Source organism: Stegastes partitus, unplaced genomic scaffold (assembly GCF_000690725.1).
Source record: "Stegastes partitus isolate 25-593 unplaced genomic scaffold, Stegastes_partitus-1.0.2 Scaffold1182, whole genome shotgun sequence".
In the NCBI taxonomy this organism is placed as follows: Eukaryota; Metazoa; Chordata; class Actinopteri; family Pomacentridae; genus Stegastes; species Stegastes partitus.
Window position 1 is genome coordinate 160,384 of NW_007578913.1, and position 21,673 is coordinate 182,056.

General features: G+C 40.2%; 1 protein-coding gene across 3 annotated transcripts in view; it reads left to right on the forward strand.

Annotated features, from left to right (window-relative positions):
- babam2 (BRISC and BRCA1 A complex member 2) overlaps positions 1-21,673 on the forward strand; it is a 77,988-nt gene that overhangs the window by 5,951 nt on the left and 50,364 nt on the right. For all 3 annotated transcript variants that reach the window (XM_008297065.1, XM_008297066.1, XM_008297067.1), the window contains exon 4: positions 6,037-6,131. In XM_008297065.1, coding sequence (XP_008295287.1) covers positions 6,037-6,131 — 95 coding nt within the window. The remainder of the gene's footprint in view (positions 1-6,036; positions 6,132-21,673) is intronic.

Genomic DNA, 21,673 nt, shown 5'->3' on the forward strand with positions numbered 1-21,673 from the left:
TTCTGCATCGCTTTAATAAACTGCACCAAAGGAATGTTTTGTAATTGCAGTTTGTAGGCAAGCAGCAAGGCCAAAAAGCACCCACAGGAATTCCTTAACTGCAAAAACAAGATGACTGTTTTTTTTCTTCATGATGATGATCATGCTTAATCACTGAATTGATACCAGTAAACATGATGTTGTTTGTGCCACTGAACCTTTACTGGAAGGGTCTCTCACCTCTTAATCAAGTCCCCACATCAGAGGGTTTCCCTTCCGAGCGTGCCTCTTTATGTGCCCAATGAAGAATATCACTCAGTGTAGTAATAATAATAATTGGGAATGAGATTAATTTGAACTTGCTCATACTGGAATTACGGTGACTCACGAGACCCATGTCAGGCTTGTGTGCACTAACTTAGACTTTAATGTCCTCTGAGAGGCAATTTGTGGTGCAGCACAGGATACATCGACGCATTGCAAACGCGTTAAGTAAACAAAAGAAACAATTACCCTCAGTTCAGACTCTAACTACAGACATGACCTGACAATATATGATCTGTTACCATCTGTCAGTTTTACATGATCAGTGGTTTGCCAGCCATTAAGGTGTACGTTTGGGACACTGAAGAAACGTAATGAATTAAATGCGCTGATCTCATTCAACTGGTAGTCAAAATACACAATTAAGTCTCTCAGCAGGGTCTGTAACCCGTATCTCCACCTACTTCAAAGACACAGTACACGACACGTGCCAGATATATGAGCTAGATTGCAAGTTTTTTTGTGGCTGATGAGTTATTGACAAGTTCTTTGAACACGTGCCTACAGATTTCAGAGGGTTTTTCAAAGGAAAGCAGAAGCCCTTTAATGTGCAGGTCTAAGTGGTAAGTTGATGGGATCCACATTTGCAATCTGGGAGTGATGGGATATTCATCAATTCATCAAGATCAAGTGTGCAAAGTTCCATTTGGACATGAATTAGGTTCGATACACATGTGGCCCTGCTTGGGGAAAAAACGCTCACAGAAAGATAGAGGAAGTAGGTTTTGCTTATTTTGCACAATTTGCAAAAATCTGTCCAGGCAGAACTGGTAGTGGCTTATGTGAGGATGTTGTGGCTAGACTCTAGGAATGTGTGGATGTAATGTATAAAGCCCCTAAAAACTTGGCCTCAAATCATATTTCTCAAGAACTCTGAATGTTCGTCACTAGACAAGCAGTTAAAAAAAAACGTTGGTTGTCATCAGATTTTGTTACGTCCCCTTTTTCCAAGCCAGTAAGAAGACCACAGGGAGCAATCAATATAATAGCCCCCAATTTGAAATAAGAACAGTTGTGACTCGATAATCCGACCCTTAACAATCCGAAAGCCTTGTTATCCGACAGGTTTTTAGGAAAAATGAATGGAACTCATTGAAAACAGCCTTAACATACCGACAGCCTTGGATTCTGACTCTGACATGACATTTTATGTCACAAATAAGGATAAATATTATCTGATTTAACAATCCGTCAGATTGGCTACGTTCAGACTGCAGGATTTAATGCTCAAATCGGATTTTTTCGTGAAATCCGTTTTTTTTGCGAGTTCGTTCACATTTACAATGAAATGCGACTTGTATGTGATCTGCTGTGTGAACTTCATGCGACCCAAAACGACGTCACACACAAGCGAGTGTGCACACGGATGTTAACGGTGGCGGCAGTGCCACTCCCCCGCCGCCACCGATGGTGGAAACAGAACTGTGATCACTAACTAAACTAGCATCAGCAGTCAAGTAGTGCCTGTGCGTTCTGGCCACTTCCACCTCGTCGAAGCGCTCCCCCCGAGGTGGAAGTGTCCCCCGACCACACTGAATATTCTGATATTCATCATTAATTGGGCCGAATATCCAGAGACCAGAAAGTTCTATTCGGACCAGCTCTCATTTGTCGTGTCAATGACGTGTAGGTTGGATAAGTGTGATCTGGCCGTTCAGACAGAAGTTGCATGGCGAAAGAGCAGATACCTATCGGATTTAGGACCACTTAACTTTGATGTCAACTGACAGGCCCGTGGCGTGCATAAGCGCACCGGTCAAAGACATGCATAGTGTTCTAACAATACACTAGCTATTATAACAACTATAAACAATAAATATTAACAACAAATTACCCTTCAAGCATCAAGCCTTCCTTGTATCTTGACCTCTGTTTTGATAATCCGACAGCCTTGCTATCCGACATAAAAGAAGGTTTTACATTTAGTGTCGGATTATCGTGTCACGACTGTATAATTGTTTTTTAATTAGGCAGGAAGTAACGTGTTTGTAGGAGCCCCTTATGCACACTGTGTCTAGAAAAAAGTATGAGAACCCTTTTGGAATGAACTAGTTTCTGCATCACAAAATGTGATCTACAGAGAAAGTACATAGAAACACAAGGTACATAAACTAAAACCTCACAAACAATTACAAACTTCCATGTCTTTAGTGAACACACCCATTAAACATGGCCCACACTGGTGGAAAAAGTAAGTAAACCTTTTCTCAGCCTCTCCAGCTTCATGCACATCAGCAATTCTTGATCATAAGTCTTAGGAGATTTCTTTTTTTTTTTTCCCAAGGATGATAGTTCACATCAGCAGTTGCTTTTTGTGAATACCAAACTCAAAATGTTTGGGTGTGTTTTTTTTTTTTTTTTTACAAGTCAATGTAGTTCTAACACACACCTCCAGTCTTGTTCCATTGATTGGACCGCAGGTTCCTTGCTCACTCCTGACTCCGGTGAGCGTTTGTTGATAACACACGCCTAGGGGTTCACATACTTCTTTTTCCAACCTACACTGCGAATGTTTGAATGATGTACTCAACATGCACAAGAACAATGCACTGATTTGTCTGTTGTTAGTTGAGATAGGCTGCGTTTGTTCGTTACTTTGACGAAGTAACTACCCTGTACAGTGTGAGCCATCGTTTAGGGAGACGTTTTTAATTCATAGGTCACTTGAAGTCATTTAAAATGAATTCTTACTAAAAACAAAATGCCCTGAGTTACACAAATAGTGCATTGGTTCACACAGAGAACACTATTCAGCTTCTTTATACACACATTGTAAAACCAATGCATGCATAAATGAAAGTAATAAGGGTCCGAGCACTAACAGTACAAGGACCCTATTGAAACCCTTGTGATTATTATTATTATTTTACCGACTTTTGAAACTCAAATTAGAGGGTCTAAACATTCCCCAAAACTCACCAAAAATCGCCACACACACCAGAACTGGCGAAAAATCTGATATTTTAAGGGACTTGGACATGTCACTACCAAAATGGCTCCACAGCGCCACCTTCAAAATTCCCAAAAATTCTTCAGGAGTCCCATCGGAAGCACGTTTTGTCTAGAGCTACGACATTTGACAGGCATATAGAGCAGGTCGGGACGAACAAAAAAATTGACCAGCTCAAAGCTCTAAAATGCAACACGGCTCAACTGCGCCCCCTACAATATTTCAACAGAGTCCCATCGGGGCTACATTTCACTTAGAGCGACAAAAATCGGTACACATATGTAGCAGCTCGGGACGCACAAAAAAGTCCAATAGCGTGTTTCTGTAAACCCAACAGAAAATCTGCCATGTTGGAAGAAGGGCGAGCATTATGGGCCATTTTCCAATGCCACTTGCGGCTTTAATTCACTTTTTTTCCTTGCCACTGATTGAGAAAACATGTTTTCAGTGTCTTTGAGAGTATGTTACACACAGAGGCACATTGCAAGATGTTGAAATGGTTTATAACATCCAGACAACAGCAGGATGAGAGTTCAGAAATCTCATCCTGCTGAAAACTATTTGGAGTACAGGAACTTGTATAGCATACAGTGTAAAGCATTGTGTGGGCATAGTTCACCTTTAGTAAATGTGTAGTAAATGCATGTAGAATGACACTAAAATAATGGACCTGAAACAATGCTATCAAGATGTTGACTCTATATTAACAGTGAAAGCTATCCTACTCTTGTTTAACCATGAAAGGAAACTACCCCATACAGCGTGAGCCATAGTTTAGGAAGACATTTTTAACTCATAGGTCATTTGAAGTAATTTAAAATGAATTCTTTAAAAAAATAAAATGCCCTGAGTTACACAAATAGTGCATTGGTTCACACAGAGAACATCATTCAGCTTTCTTTGTACCCACATTTTAAAACCAATTCATGCATAAATGAAAGTAATTCACTTTTTTTTTTCTTGCCACTGATTGAGAAAACATGTTTCCAGATGACAGTTTAGAAATCTCATCCTGCTGAAAACTATTTGGAGTACGGGAGCTTGTATAGCATGTAGTGTAAAGCATTGTTTGGGCACAGTTCACTTTTAGTAAATGTGTAGTAAATGCATGTAGAATGACACTAAAACAATGGAAACAATGTTATCAAGTTGTTGACTGTATATTAACAGTGAACGCCATCCTACTCTTGTTTAACCATGAACGGAAACTACCCCTTACAGCCATAGTTTAGCAAGACGCTTTTAATTCATTAAGACAGGAAAGCAGTAACCTGAAAAAACAAAAACAAAACAACAAACTAGCGCTGGCATTCAGGCATGGCACGCGACATCTCTGCAGCTGTTGCGCTTGCCGCTGTACTTTCCTGTGCTTTGGCCTGAGGAAGGAGGTTTGTTTAATCAAGGATGCAGAGCCGCAGGTTGGTCTGTGCCAGTCCATGGACCTGCCTACTGATAGCGTGCAAGAGCATTGCACACTCTGCACAGAGCCAAGCACTATTAATGCTTAACCCAGCCCCCCCCCCACCCCTTTCCACTCCACCGCCGTGGCTGGTACTGCTAAACAACAATTTGTGGCCTTTTGTTGTTGTACACCTTCAATAAAATGTCTGGCTGAAATAAAAGTACGATTTTTTCGAAGGCACGTTATGCAGCGACTGGAGTGCACTTTTGAGCGGCTCCTTCAGCGCCGTCTCAGGATGTTACGAACAAAGCAGCGTTTTAAAGCCTCCGTTATAACCTGTAAAGTTTGCACTTCCAAGACCTCCATTTCCCTCTGGAACCGTGCCAGTCGTTTTCTCACAACCTTCCAGTGGTTTGTAACAGATTTACAACACATCCTCTTGTTTCCTCGTTTGACTCTTCTCCGCTGGAAAAATACTACCACATGTGTACGTTTGTCTCTTCTCTCTGTCTCTGGAACAACAAAAAAAAAAAAAAAAGAAAAGAAAGGAAAAAGCAGAACAGAACAGTCTTGCAGCACATAAATAGAATTGTGTAACATAATATCAGAACATTGTGAACCACCACATCCATGTGCTTGCCATGCTGGCAGCCATGTTCAGTTGTTTTTTTGATCTGAATGCTTCGGTAATTTACTTGTGTGCTCTTTTAATAACAGTATTTTAGCACGTACTTGCTTCACTCTGTTCAGGTTTTGAATCAACATCCTAAAACCAAACTTGATTTCAGAATTTAGCGTCGCTTTTTTTTCTTGTGTACTACATTGAAAGTACAGAGGCAATTATCTTTACAAGACGTCTTTGCCAGGATTTGAGTGGCTTCAGCGGTAAATGTCAAGTTTGCTCATTACTTTAGGTACTTAAATTAAAAGACCCCAGAGCTCAGATGCATATTATGCGCTTAATGCAGCCGCTGAAAAGAAAAAAAAAAAAAAAAAGCTGCCTCAACAAGTCGGTTCATGCCAGATTCAGAAGACTGATAGGGTTAAGATAATGTCAGATTGTTCCCAGCACAATTTCATTTGTTTCAGCAGCTTTCAGAAAGTGTTCTCATATCATGAAACCAGGCAGAATAAAGCAGATGGCTCTACTGATACTGAGGAAATACACCTATTTTCTTATTTGTTGAAACAACATATATGTTTTTGGCATTTATTATTTGCTGGTTGTGTTTGCTAAGAGTGTATATTACTACAAAAAATGAGCCGACATGCTGAGATAGTTTGATATGCACATAGTGTAACCCATGCAAAACAACATTTGAGATGCATGTTGTGCTCAGTAATCAGTCGAGTAATGACAAGTTCTTCTCTTTCGTTTCAGGGGATATCATATTCAATGCACGCTATCCAGAATTGCCTCCAGATTTTATTTTTGGAGAAGATGCAGAGTTCCTCCCTGAACCCGCAGAGCTACCAGTGAGTACTCTGGAAATTTATATAAAATGCAGCTTTTTGCTCGCTGTAAAAAAAAAAAAAAACATGCTATCACTTTTACAGTGCCTTGTGATACTGCTCTGCTGCACAAGAAAACAAATTTACCACGATTTGTTTTCGCTCCTTCTCGCTTGGTGGATTGGTTTGCCAGATTGCATGTTCTGAAATGTCAGACAGATGCCTCAAATTGCTGATCAAACTTCACCGATCCCAGTAGCCAGAAGGACTTAAGGTATTTCACATATCTCTTTGGTAAAAGCAAACTAACACGACGCAGCAACCGCCGTGAGTGGGAGATACCTGGAAATGTTGCAGTAATTGTCGGTTGTGTTTCATTATGTGTTTTTATTGTGTCTTACTGTTTATCTGAAAATCTTATCATCTCTGTGAAGCTGTGATTCACTAGAAAGCTAGTCTAAACAAGATGTATGTGCTGCCTTTGATCGTGATGTGTCCTGTAATGCAGAAAGTACAGGTTACTACCGTCAGATTAGCATTCAGGTGCACAAAATTCTATTTTACAGATTAGGAGATTCATGTTCATTCTTGGAAACGATATTACCGTTCTCCCTAAAGTTTATTTCCAAGAACCCATTTCCCTTCCATTAATTTACACCTAAAACTGTCAACATAGATGCATCTAGACAACTTGTTTGAAGTCTAGTTTGAGAACTGGTTTTAAAGGACTGATTGCATCAGCATTGTCTAATTTCAAAAAAGGTGTGGTTTTAATATTTCATAAGTTGCGGCACTTCTGAAAGTCGTTGCAACATGATCGTAAATTCCAGCTAATCATGCTTTAACCACACTTCATTTTCAACCCTAAACTGCATTTTAATGTTCGAAACCTGGATTTATTTTGAACCCAGCAACATGAGGAGAGAGAAAAGGGAATGCTCGGTAAATATTATCTGGTCATTTTTACTAAAAGGTTACTTTGTAGGAGTATTCTAAAAGCTTTTACAATTTAACCTCAACAAACTGTACATTTCTGTCTGCCAGACATGGACATCTGTCTCACAAGGTGAAGTGCTTGTGATAAAAAACTGGTTATATGTCTGCTTCAGCGATGAAAAGAAAGATGCACATGCTTGGAGGTTTATTTTTATCTCCCATCAAAAGGCGTGTGTGCACAAGAATGACAGTACTGTGTTATTAACCACACAGACAAATGGGTAAGATTTAAAAAAAACAAAACAAAAGGAGGTATATCAAATTTAGTTTCAAATTCCTGAAAACATTAGCAGGATTTTCTGCTCTGGAAGACTGACATCTTTAAAGGTAGCCCAAGTGAACTGTACTAATGATGCAAGTGGACCAGTTTGTTTTAACTGAAGCACAAAGATTCGATGTTAAATCACAAACTGTGGATGCAGAGCATTTGTGTCTCTTTGCAGCTGTGGACTAAGTTCTTAATAAAGTAGGCACGCAAGGAAACTCACAATCGTTGGTGGCTGAGTTCTGCCAATCATGGCACCAGATACAGATATGGAGGCAGCTGGTTTAGTCCAACTGCTAATGGGCTGTAATCATTATCAGTATAGGGGTCATGCAAAGTGTGGCCCCAGTGCATCATCAAGCCGTGATTTCTGCCCCGTCCAAAAACAAATCACATAAATGAAGAAATAATTTACCGGTCTAACTTCAGCATTATTTTTTGAAATAAAAAACACATTTCTGAACTGTTTATGACACATACTTCAACACACAGAGATCTCTCCGGTCTCACGGTTCAGGTGTTGACGACAGCGCTCCTACCTACCCGGACCGTAGCAGCACATCTGGGCTCAGTGCAGCGATCTGCTTTGCTTTGACGATGCAACAAAAGTGCATGTCATCACATTTTGATGCAGGTCGCCCCAGGCTAGTGGAAAAACTTTCTTGCTCAACTTTCCACTGGAGCCTAGATGGGCCCTTTTTTGTCCTCATTGACAAAGAATTACCACTGATTCAGTTTTTTTGATCCCATGTGTGTGATAAAACATGCATTTTTTTTGTAATAAAAACCATCTGCGTTCTGCTCAGTGACTGTTTCACAGGTAATTCCATCATCAGCACACGCTTTGGCTATCATCGCTTAACAAACCTGGTACGATGTTGACTGTAAAAATAATATCTATTGGCAGTTGTTGACTCAGAACTGAGTTGGGTTATTAGGCCTGCATGGAAATTTTCACACTACTGAGTACTTTGTAGCTGTAGTTGTTTAGCTGCTACCCTTTAGTCCACTGCTATTTTTGAAGCAGCCTAGCATGGAGAAGCTAAATTCCCCTGCTTGTGTCAGAGTCTGGGAGAAGAGAGGGGAGTATTGCTCACCGTCTCATAAATCCAGCTGTGCACATAAGGGGAAGTACCTCTGCTGAGCCAGTGCTTGGCAGCCCATCGCTTGTTTATTTTCTCACTTATAGTCGTGCTGTGTTTTGCAGTTCATGCTTTCATAATCCTCCTTCGTCTGACTCTGTGCCTGAGATCCTCCTCTGCTCCCTCCTTTTTCCTGTACATTTTCAGTAAGTACATGCCCCCTCTCACTGGAAAAAAACTCAAGATTCCAAGCAATTCCTTAAATTTCCCCCCATATCTCCGGGGATTTTTTTTTTTTTACCATCAGCACTGGCTCTGTGAATTAATCTTGTATAAATGGACCACTTTCCTGCACAGTGTTAATGAGACACTAGCAGTTAGAGTAACATGTATTTTTTAAAAAAATGAAATGACAAGATTGTGATAGTTAATGACAATAAAAACATTTTTGTTTTAGTGACTTGTAATCCATGAGAACTCACAAGCAGTGTGTTTCTGGCCTTTGTTATCCAGTGGGGGTAAACATTAGGCTAATTTTAGGTCCTCTGTCAGTGGCTGGTTGAATTCCTGATGTCTCAGCAACACATTGCTCTTGTTTACAGCCAGCCAAGGGTATCATTAGCTTCTCTGTTTAGGCTTGTGTTTTTCTCTGCTGTCACCAGGCCTCGAGTAGGTTTGTTATCCATGTTTCTTGTTTAGACACAGAAATGTATTGTTGTTGCAGAAAAAAAAAGGCAGAAATAAAACATGATGCACGTGACAGTGGATGATCAGCACGGTTTGGTACAGTATCCTTGTTAGAAGGTGTATAAAATCTTCAAAAATCTTTTTCACAATAAGTTCTTCCTCTCACTAAATTAGACTTCCAGTAACCAGGGTTTGAGACAGAACATGTGGCTGTGACTTCTTAACACATCCAGTATTCCATCACTACAACTTTATGTGATTTAGTGAAATTAGCACAAACCTAGACTGCTACATGCTATCTGCCTCAGTGTGAACCTTGAGCTTGGATGTGCACACGTTTTTTTGTGTATTTTTTTGCTGTTTACAAAGAGTATGTCAGTCAATTGTTTGCTGCCTGTACATGTCATTTTCACACCCCCACACTGTACATGGTAGCCACACAGCAGTCATATACTGACCTATAGCAAGCGTTTGCACCTTAGAAGCAGCTATTGGAGTCCCCTAATGATGCTTTAAGTACATAACATTATTTTTTAATGACCCTCATTAAGACATCCAGCTTAGCATCTAAAGTGAAGACTGGCATTTAGAAACATCATTAGTTTCAATTATATCTGATATCTACAATTTTAATGATTAAAAAAGAAGGGATTCCTAAATATTGTTCCACTTTCAAATCTATTAATTTGAATAATAAAAAAAGCACAGTGATGTTAGTAATTTAATTATTGTCACTCACTTTTTACAGTATTAGTTATCATTCCTCTTTGAGTTAAAAGTGCTCTAACACAGCCTTTACTCATCCTTTAGAGGGTGTAGTAGCTCAAACATAAACTTCTAAGCCAGCAGCGAAGAAGAAATTCTCTAAACCTCCGTGATTATTAAGAAAGGATCTTTTAACGTTTAAACCATAATGGATGAGGGATGAAAGAGACTTAAACACTCCAGCTGGATGATGAGAGGCCACACGTCCCACAAATAGACCTTTTATAGCAGAACCGTTCCATGAGCCATGGAATATGAAGTCTGCCACAAATTTATTGAGGTTCACTGTTGCATTGTTGCTAGGGCGCAAGGGTTGACTGGAAAGTGCAAATGTAGGCTAAATGGCATCCAGACCGTGGCTAATTGGCCACCAGAGCCGCTGCCCACCTCAGAGTTCTTTGAAACTTGTAGTGTAAAGGCTTGTTTTTAACTGGTCACTCATGTTAGCCCTTACAGCAGCTTCACAACTCTAATTATATTAGGGCTGTGGAAAGTCTTCTGCAGGTCTAATGGGTTTATTTTGGGCAAAGAGGGAGCCATTGTTCCTTTTAACGTGACGATAAATCTTAAATTGACCAATGATTGCCCCCATAACTTTAATCAGCGCTTAACCGCCCTGACAGTTTACGACTGTATAACCTAAAGATTTAATTGATGCCACTCAGTAGTGGAAAGGCGGTTCATCAGAGATTACCTAAATTGTGGTGATCATGTCGAGACTGTCGTTTAAGTAGTACACAGCATGCTGTGTTGACTTTACTATGGGAACTGAAGATGAATGTAAACCCAGAAAATGTGGTGACTGAAGTGGCTTGTTGGGCTGGAATAATCTAGCCTTAATGCATGATAATGTGTATGTGTATGTGCACAGCCCTGTTGCCAGTTAATTAGGTATACACAGCTAAAAGTAATGCAGTGAAATACAACAGACCTTTAATGTAGACTGTAGTATGCCTACAATGTTTGTGTGAAGTGCCGCCCAACCTCATTTAAAGGCAAAAGTGTTTATACTCGTTGCAAATGACTGCATTTGAAAGCAAATGGAGTAGTAGGCAAATCTGTCCTCAAAGGTATTTGTGGTGTTGTAATTGTTTGTCTGTGTGGAGTGGGCTGAACAGATACTTGGTTTTGGGATGTTGAGGTACAGTTGCAGTTGCTGTTCAGGTAAATCACCCTTCACCCTCTGGTATAAAGACGTGATATGATGCTGCGGTTTGTAGCCTTGTCTTGTGGTGTAAAATGGCACATTAAATAATAAACTTACATTAGGCCTGGTCGATAAAACAATAGCGAAATGTACTGTTGACACCCACTTCATCAATAGCAGTAACAAAATTGTTGGATCGAATGTTTGCTAGTTTCACTTCAATGCATTAGATGCAAATTGCTATGAAAGTACATAACAAAGACGGAAAGTTCAATTGCATGAACAACCCTCAAGTGTGCTACCTTTAGGTTTATTAACTGTTTATTGTATAAACAGACCTGCAAAATGGAGCATGCAATTTTCTGTCGCTCCCAGTGGTGAACGTCTCCTGAGGCAGGCTAATCCACGGCCAACTGGGTCCATGTCTGCAGACCTCCACTGGTGGAGGCTGTGGATGAGGGGAACTGGTTGCTACCTTTGAAGGCTAACAGACTTTAAGTCAGTCGCTGTGACCCTCAACCACTTTGCTCTGATCATCCAGATCATCCATATTTACATTTATTTGTATTTTTTTTATTACATGTCCATTTTTCATTGTTGCATTAACATTAAAATTGTTACCTTTTACCATGATAAAGCAGTTAGAATGGTGGTTAAATTCAAAATATATATATTTTTCCCCCGGCCTTTATTAAACATATATTGTTTTAAAATGATCAATAATTATCATTTATTGTAATAGACTTTTCAGTTAGCCAGCAGTATGCTTGGCACATACTGACACCTTCGTCTACTTTTATGAATCTTACAATGTTAACCTGTTTTTGAAACAAAGTTGTAGAACTTGTCAGTACTTTGTGGTGCTGGTGTTGCGATATACTGAACACTTATTAATATTTTGTTCACTCCATTTGTATTAATAAAGGCAGACAAAAACTGACCACTGAATATGTAATGTTTTTATGCTTACATATGTGAATGGGTGTGGTTTTAGTTGGAACTCTTACATGTTGCAATGACATTTACGTATACTTTATGCTTTATAGAACAGAAAAAAAGAACCTACGATAGACTTGACTGGGGAATACAGTCTTTTGAAGTGTGTCTAAATGTCTCATTCTCATGAATGCAGTATCTCAGGAATGCTTGCAGGACTTTCTTGGAATTCAGCGCAAGCATTCACTTGGACTTGAGGAAGGACTGATTAGATTCTGGTGGTCAAAAGTCACTGTGACTTCATGAAACCCTCTTGGGTCATAACTCATTCGCTAATCAAGACGTAATTCCACCCAAAGGCTTAATAAGACGAAATGATGAATTGATATGTTATTTTTGGCAAAGGTCACCTTCACTGTGACATCATAATGTCCTAGAGTAACACTTTCCTGGCCGTTATTCAACACCATAACGCTGGAACAGAAGGCGAGATAAGGACCATTATCACATGACTAATAAACACTAATGCCCACTTTCAAACTGTAGCTCTTCTGTGCCGCTGTGTGGAAGAATCCTTGTTTTAGGATTGGTAGCTTTTTTGCAGCAACAGCTGTATTCGAAGCATTTTGTACTCCCACGGCTTAGAGTTTGTGTTTTATCACAGTCACTGTTATCAACCAAGTATGTGAACGTACAAGAAATCCAAGTCGAGTTTTTGTTTCTCTCAGTGAACTTACACACTTCAAAGACTTCACTGTACATATCATGTTAGTCCGGATGGACACGGATGTAAACTGAAAACTGGTTGGTGGAGGTACACAACCGCAAGGCGGTTATTCCAGTTTGCTTCATGGTGGCCATCGATAAATACTGATGGATAAAACAATGAAGAAACAAAGATAGCATTGCAGAAATACATAAAATTGATTAATCACCACTTTTATCAACAATTTCTCATTTGAAGTCCAGTAGAAGATCTGTTTCTGCTCTGTGGCTTATCAGTGACAACACAACCTCCTTTAGCCGGCACACTAGGCTAGCAGCGATCTGCTTTGCCTGGGTGCAGGGGCGGAGAGAGTTTGGAAAGGCATGTGTTAACAAAACTTAGTGACAGGAATACAACGGGGTCTGCCCACGAGCTGCTGGGAAAAATGACCAGAGACAAGGAAATGACAAAGACAGACGCAGGAAGGGAGGGAAGGTTGAGAGCACTATTGCTTGACTTTTTACGTAGGTGATGTTGCATCACACGGTTCTTGTTTCTTCCCTAATTCAGTCAATGATGGCTACAGAATGGACTGTTTTGTACAAATATGTGCATGGACTATCCAGGAAATATGAATCCATAGAACAGAGCTGATTGTGTAAATGTTTGACATAGAAGGTCTGTATGCACTGTGCTGTAGTACGTCTGGGTATGATTGTTATGATGGTGGATTTTTTTTTTGTTTTATTGCTGTGACCATTTTGTGATTGCGGTGCAGTGTTCTGTAATTTTGAATTCTCTGCCACCCGTTCCTTTCAGTACTTTGCTGTACACACTTGCCATACACACTCAGATTTACAGTGACTTATAGGTACTGCAGCATGAGAAGCCATAAAAGAACCATACAGTTTTTTGTTTTTTTTAATGTTTTGACCCAATCAGTATAAATCATGTGTATGTTAGATCACTGACGCTGATTTGGATAAACAGCACAAGAGTCCGGTTTCACTCAGAGTGACATCAACAACATCAGATAGAGCAGGACAACCCACTGCAGGACAGAATGTTCTTGTGTGTTCCACCACTGACGCCTGCAGATGTAACGACTTTGTTCGGATCTGTGTGTTGATTCTTTCAGGTACAGGAGTTATCCGCTGCCCTATTGTGTTTGAATGCGTTGCAGGACCTTAAACAAAGAAAGCAAAGTTGTCAGTACTGATTCTCACGTGGATGCGTTTCCACTTTGTTATTGCCTGTGATAGTTTGTTGCTGCAGACTTGAATGTAGCCAAAGAACACGTAATACATCTTTATCTTCTTTATCCTACCGTGAGATAGAAATAAGTGTTCAGCACATAAGGACAGGTATTTCTAATTGCACCTCTTTTTTGCTCTCTTAATACTACTATTTGTCTGCCCCTCTGTCCCCTTTCTTTGTGCGTAATGTATCATTTTTCTGGTCTAGACTTGTCCAGCGATGCGTGTAGGCACTAAACATTTTGGGAGTTCCCCAGCGTTTTGCATCTTTCTCAGTCTGCGTGTGCCCGAGACCTGGGGTTAGCCTCAATAGCCGCTGCACACACAGCTTCAACATGTTTCCACTTATCCGTCCTGCAGTACTCTGCTGTGAGATGCGGAGGCAGGCTCTGTCTAGTTGCACTGGAAATTCCAGAGATTGTGTCGATTGCAATGCAAAAATTTGTTATTTGGCTCTGAATAGTTTTTAATTAGCACAGTTTGCAGCATTTGTGTGAAGCAGCTGAGGAAGATGTACATTTAGATTTTTAATTTTTTTTTTAATCACAGTAAAATTACCATATTTCAATTCACTAAATAGCCTGTTGTGGTTGATGAGAGTAGTGCCAATCTAGCTGCTTGTCAGGTGTTCCAGTGTACTACAACCAGGTCTATAAGTTGTTGCACAGTGATACAGTTTTTTATATTTTTTTCTCTGTACACCACCACAATGGATTTGAAGTATAGTAGTTAAGATGTGATTGAAGTGCAGACCTTTAATTCAAGGGATTTAACAAAAATATTACATACCTGTTAAGGAATTACAGCCATGGTTTACACAGTTCGTACATTTTCACAGGCAAAATTGCAAAATATATGTCACTTACCAAATACTACTGACAGTAAATGAGTTCCTGTTCGTACTTTGTATGCACAAGGATGTTCCATTGTTTGATAAACCTCATGTTATATTGTGCAGGGCAAGAAGAACACAGACATACTGTCTGAGAACCCCATACTTAAACCAGTTTATGTTGTCCTCAGTTGGTAAAATAGGTCATTTTGAATGTGATCAGCTTAGTACTGTGCTACTGTTGTTGTTTTTTTTCCTCTTTAATTTAGTGCAAGGTTTTTTGTATATAGAGCGGGCATGACACAGATTCTACACTATTGACCATAGACTGTATATAAAAGATGGATGAAGCTTCCGGTTCTGAAAATTGAAGCCAATACGGAAGTGCATAACACTGCATTCTTTCTACCAGCCAGCAGAGAACAATTCCTCTTGCTGCAAAAAAAAAAGTCGAAATGTTTGTCTATGAAAAAATGAGCCTACTTTGTCCTTCACCTGTTACCTCAGTAAACATTTTCCTAATGAGCTTATGAGCTCACTCGCTGGTTTCAAGTCTTCTTCAATACAACACGATGTTGGTTTTGTAATTATGGTCCCATTTGGAGATTATTTGAAGTTGATAAAGCACTAGGATGTTCCATTGTTTGATAAGCCTCATGTTATATTGTGCAGGGCAAGAAGAACACAGACATGCTGTCTGAGAACCCCACACTTAAACCAATTTATGTTGTCCTCAGTAGGGCAAGGCTACCATGTGATTGACAGATTCCCAGGATGACGGCACCCACATTTCAAATTCAAGTCTTCAAACCAGTAGTGCACAAACCAACCATTTTTAATTTACAATTTTTGGTATGCACTGGGTGTGAAATCTGCAGTGTAGACTTATGCAGCTTAAAGCAAGTTTGGTGATTGTCAAGGTTTTTCTTATTAATAACAAATATCAGGAATAAATCAACAATTAGTGGTTCCCATTTACACACCCTGGAACAGACACATACATGAGCCACACTGGTGGACTGGGTGACATGTTCCTGTATGAACGAGGATAATGTGGATTACATTTTACACTAAAAATAGTCCCCATGTTTCTTGAGAACTGCGGTGCCCAGCTGTCATAGGAAGTTGCAAGAAATTACTAAACCTAAAAAAAAAAAAAAAAAGAAGAAGAAGAAATTATATACTGTATTTGTGACCCATTTTTATAGATTTACATATTTTTGGATGGACCAATGAGGAAGCACGGGAGACGATTAATTCGTTATTGGTTTTAGTCTTTTCTTTGGATTTGCTGACAACAAGAATGAGAAACAGAGTACACACTGGAATTATTCTTCAATGCTTTTATATCAATAATAAGACAAATATAAGATTAATTTGCTGGCAATTTGTGCTGGGAAACATGTTTGTATGCATTTACAATATGTTTTCTATTTTTTTTTAACCCCAAAATTAAGACTCCTCAGAGAAGGAGAGTAAAATAAATCTGTGCATTTCCCTCATCTAGGAAAAGGAAACATTCCCTGTTTCACATTACCCCCTGGTAATCCTGGATGCCAAACATTGGTGAGCGCTTCCTATCTGCTGTTCCAGCTCGTCCCCTGTTACTGGTCTAACAATGGACCTCAGATGGCCCGTAAAGCAAGATTATGTCAACCTGGGCATAGTGTACCAACTGTTGCTCCTGCTTCCTTCCTGCTTTGGGAAATAATGTGTTCCAGCTTTTTATTGGAATTTATTATTGGCAGTGCTTACTGACAGGTCTGGGAATGCTTTTAGTAGGCAGGGTATTGTTTGCTACCAGAGATGGCTGATGGAAGGGGCTCTGACAATTCCTAAACACCAGCTGATGGATAGGAGAAAACAAGTGTCAAGACTCAGATGGGGCAATCTTAATCAACAACGCCGGCCCTCCCGGTAGATCGGTACCGGACGAAAACAGTATCAGAACCACATCAAAAGTCGTAAGAAAAGTGCTATTTCTGTCAACAAGTTGCACTGTGTTGGACACAAACCGCAAGGATCACAGGGAAAAAAAACACTGGGCTGAGAATGCCAAGTGTCTTAAACACATGACAAGAGCAATTTAGCATGATCTTACACTTGGCACTCTCCGGGGGCGAAACAGGGTGTGAGCCCACACTTGAATTAGAGACTAACAGAGATTAATTTAATACTTGGGAGTTTTTTAATGCCTCACACTTTCAAGTCTACAGCGATTTATTGGATCAGGTTGCCAGCATCTATAAAAATCACATTTAAGACGTAAAAACAAATATCTTCTCTTGGCCTATATAATTATCTTGCATTTTCAGATGCCAGTCCCTCTCTCATTGGCCTAAGATAAATATTGGATCGAAGATGGTACAGACGGATGGCACAGGAAGACATAATTCTGTCAACTTGGGTCTATTCAGTGTGAAGATGCCCAATTTAGGTGTACATTTTGTTCTTAAAGGAAAACACTGTTTTTGTTGAGTTCTCCCCTTATCCTCAACATATTTACAATACGTTCGACTCACTGAAATTGTAGCTTAAAGGAATCACTGTGCCGTGACATATGTTGAAATATCTTTATTCGTTTGATGCAATAATTTGCCGATTTTAACTGTGGAGTTTCCTCTTCAGTTCGAGTGCGTCGCCGTGTAGGTTGTTTTTAGCCACGGTGCAGCTTTAGGGATGGCAGTCGTAACGCTTTGAGACGACAGCTGCATGTGTGACACGGGTCTGCTCCGTGCGTTTCGGACCCATGCGAACCCTCGCAGCCACCGAAACCGCATTTTTTTTTTAACATTCAGAGCTCAGGATGGTTCAACTTTTTCATCTCGCTACCACGGATCGCTGTGTAACCATGGCAACCACTAAAACTACAGCGGGTAAAACAATACAGGAGCTCATTTGACTTGTATCCTGAGTTCTTCAAATGACTTCAATAGCAGAGAATCAATTTAACGAGGAAAACGCTGCCGGAGCGACACGGGCTTCAGAGTCTGGCTGTCTGGTCTGAGGCTTTTTATGACACTAGTTAGCAGAACTAGCTGGATTAATTATGTCCCATTGCTAACCATTTCCCCTGTATTAAGCTTTAACCTACTCTGTTCAGCCACATAATGAGATTACACCAGGTGGACAGCAGCCGCCTGTGGTCTGCAGGCTAGCAGGATCAAGGTACTGGCCCTGCTGCTGACAATTTAGAATCCAGAACGCTGGTGTTGCCAGGCAGCAGTGGCGGCGACATCCACTCAGTGACTGAAAGCATATTTAGGCTTGTTCACAACTGTTTCTCAACAAATATATTCGAAACTCAAAAAGCCCAGTTTTTCCATATTGCTCAGACCCATAGTTTTCATCGTGCCTCTGATAATCTATGGCTTCCAAGACTGTTTAACTAAACATTTCATGCGCCTCTGTAAACTATTTACCTTCATTCGCTTGAGGAACAAACATTTTTCTTCTAGCTGAAAGCCACACACTGCCAGTCTGTCTAATTTGAAAAGGTGTAATTTGAGTAAATTAATCAATAGGCAGAAAGAAGTAGCATTTTGTTTTAAAAGGCGTAGTGTTCTATAATATTTCTGTCTGTGCTATTTTGACTGTGTTTTCATTGACTTGGACACACTGCACCATGAATACCCAAAATGCTAAATCCTAATGCTAATCCAATATATTTTTAATATGCAGTTTTTAACATTGATATTGAATCAAATCCTAATATCTTAAGGTAATACGATTATAAATTGCTTCCCTTACAGATATGCACTCTTTTCAAAAAAAGGAATGTATCAGTGGTTTATTTATTAGAGGTGGCAGGTTTTATCATCAGCCAAGGTTAGGCTTAATCATTTGACACAGGTTTAGCCAGTGTGTTGTGACAAAATAATTGGATTAAAAGGGCCAGATTGAACCAGGGACTATTGTAGAGGACTATGATATCTACCCCCTGTGGATAAAGCCCTAAGAAAGATGTTCCTTATATACAGAGTGCTCTAGAGGGCACGTACAAGGATTTTTTCTCACTTCATTTCATCAAATGTTAAATCTCAGCTTTCAAATAGCCTAGATTGTGACTATTGCATCTTTTGTTTTGTTTTTTTCATGTATCAAATCTGTACATTTTCTGCAGGGCTTATCCTATTCATGAAAAAAACACATAGATTTGTTTTGGCACACACAGCCTTCAGCAGAGCGTGTAAAATCAATTCAGTGAAGAGTCTGTACAGACTCACATGTCTACACACAAACGCACACACATTGCAACACATGAACATTGCTTTTTGGCTCAGTGCTTTGCATTCTCCCTCCCTCTACGTTCGACCAATGTTTTCCGCAGCATTCAAGCACTACCTTGTTAACTCAAAGTCAGAACATTCCGTACAATCCGAGAGGGACTAGTGCAGTGTCCTGCAGTTGGCAACAACTGTTTATTTCTAGCAATCCCACTGGCATGGCTCTAGGGCGATGCTGGATGTTTGGTCAGTCAGTCCAGCACCTTGGTTCTGATCACATATCTAAACAGCCACTGAATGAACAGCGATGAAAATGTATTCATTCGTGGTCCTCAGATGGTGAATCCTACGGTGATCCTTTGGCCTTTCCTGTTGCACCAACATGAGGCTGATGTCTTGACAACTATTGGATGAATTGCAATAAAGTCTGTACTTAATGGATAGACACCAAGTTGTGTCCTACGATCCAACTTGATAAAACACAGAGGACTTTTCATCTTGTGACGTCAGCAGGTCAAAGTTGTTTTTTGTCCTGTGAAATACCTTAAACTTCTTCTACTGCCACCAAATTTTGTTCAGACATTCTTAGTTTACAGAGGATACTTTTTACTGACTCTGGTGATCCTCTGACATTTCCTGTAGCAGCAAAATTGTTATTTGTGCTGTTGAATGACGTGTCTTGACAACTAGATGGATAGAAATAAAATTTAAGGCAAACATTCCTGCACCCTTATGATGGAATTCCTAGCACTGTACCTGGGTACAGTTTCACAGAAAAGCTCATATAATTGCACATTCGTTTTAAAATATGCACATATCTTTCTTTATACGGGGAAAAGTGAACCAATCCCTTCTTCAGCAACCACCTGCTTCACCTGGGAACCGCCCAGTACAAGCTCAGCCTCTCTGTCATTGGCCAGTAAGTAGCTCCACCGGAGCATCTGAGGTGAACTGCTAAGCTTGAGGACACCTTAACTGTAATTACTGAGGGAGTGTTCCTCCTGCTCTGCTGCCCTGCACATGCAGAAGTCTTTCTTGTTCTTGTGCTTCAGTTGCCTCAGAGAAAACACGTGTCTCGGTGTCAGATATGTGCATCAAAGCTGTATAATTTAAACACGAATGAAGTTAAACTTGCTTCACTTATTTTGTTTTTGAAAATCAGTTTGGTTTACGTTTTCATTATTATCTCATCAATGGAAGAAAAAACTGCTGAGACTCAGTCCAGTTTTTCTTGGCCTTGGCCTACTTCACTGAGCGCTGCAGCTGTTTTTTTTCTTCCCCTTCTCCCACCTCTGATCCTTCCTCCCTGCCTCTCGTCCTCCTCAGTTGAGTTTTACTGATATTCTGTGTCACAATCCTGACACAGCACTTCCTCAGTCTCTCCTCAGTTTCAGCCTGCTCCTGCCCCGGGGCCCTGGCTGCCTCTTTTGGACAATGCCCATCCTTGTTTGCATCTCCTTCGCATTTCGGGAATCCCGGCATTGCTGGTAACCACTGGTGGATCAGGACGATGAGGTCACTGTCTCTGTTTAGCCTGCCCTTGCCATTGCTCCCCCCCGACAACATCCCCCTTCCCAATAGCACTGGTAGGGGGGGCAGAGGGTTGCTCTGAAACAATGGAAGCTTTCTCCATGCGAGCTGTCAGAGAGAGAAACAGACAGACAGACAGTCAGGGAGACAAGCTAATGCAAGTCAAAGACATCCTGCTTTTAACACCTTAATGTAATGGGTATTAATGGTTACAGCATTTCCAGCACCTATTAATCCGCACACCCACTCAGTGCACGCTAAAATGGCTCTCTATTCTGATTTGCTCATCATTTAGGTTGACCTGCATTTAATTGGTTTGAGTGCCACAGCAAGGCAGGGAAGTTACACATTTACTTTGGCACCGCAGTTATGTCATCACGTTGCATGGCTTGTTATTTGCCTATTCACAGTTTGAGTCTGCCAGTCTGTATTTCACTTTCCAAATGAATAAGGAAAAGGAATCACTTTCACTCTTCGGGACTAAAGGCCAAAAGACAGACCTGTATCAAGCCCAAGACACTTACCCCCCCCCTGTTTTTTTTCTTGTTTTTTTTTTTTTTTACTCATTATTCCTCTCACAGTAAGTTTCAGGACGACAAAGCTTCCCCTCTTGTCATTTAATTTTTTACCTTTTCTAGAATGATGTGTATCCAATCACGTCAACGTGTAGCAGTTTTATAAAAAAAGCACAAGAACTGACAAATGCCAGCTTTTCAAACAGACATTTTCTGCTCTTTACATGAACAAGCGCAGTCATTTCAAAGTCCAAGCAGTGCAGTAAACTCATTAAGCTAGTCGTTTTTTTTTCTTCTTTTCTTAGGTCTTGATTTGCATGCTGTACTTCTCCATTATGAAGCTCTCAGAGCATTCATTCTCAAGAGCTCAGCCATCCATTTGTCTGATTAGACCTGACATGTTTTCTGCAATTTATGTTCGCCCAGTGTTGTTCACGTTAATTACAAGCATTTTATTCTTTGTGCATCAACGGATAGTCCCCCCCCTAAGAGAGGAAAAAACTTTAGTAGAATTAGACCAGTTGGTCATGTTTGGTTGGTTCTGTTTACTCATGTGGCAGATGGTTGTAGTTGTGACCCGCAAATCTACATATTGAGTCACGGCCTCAGTCAAAAGGTCAACT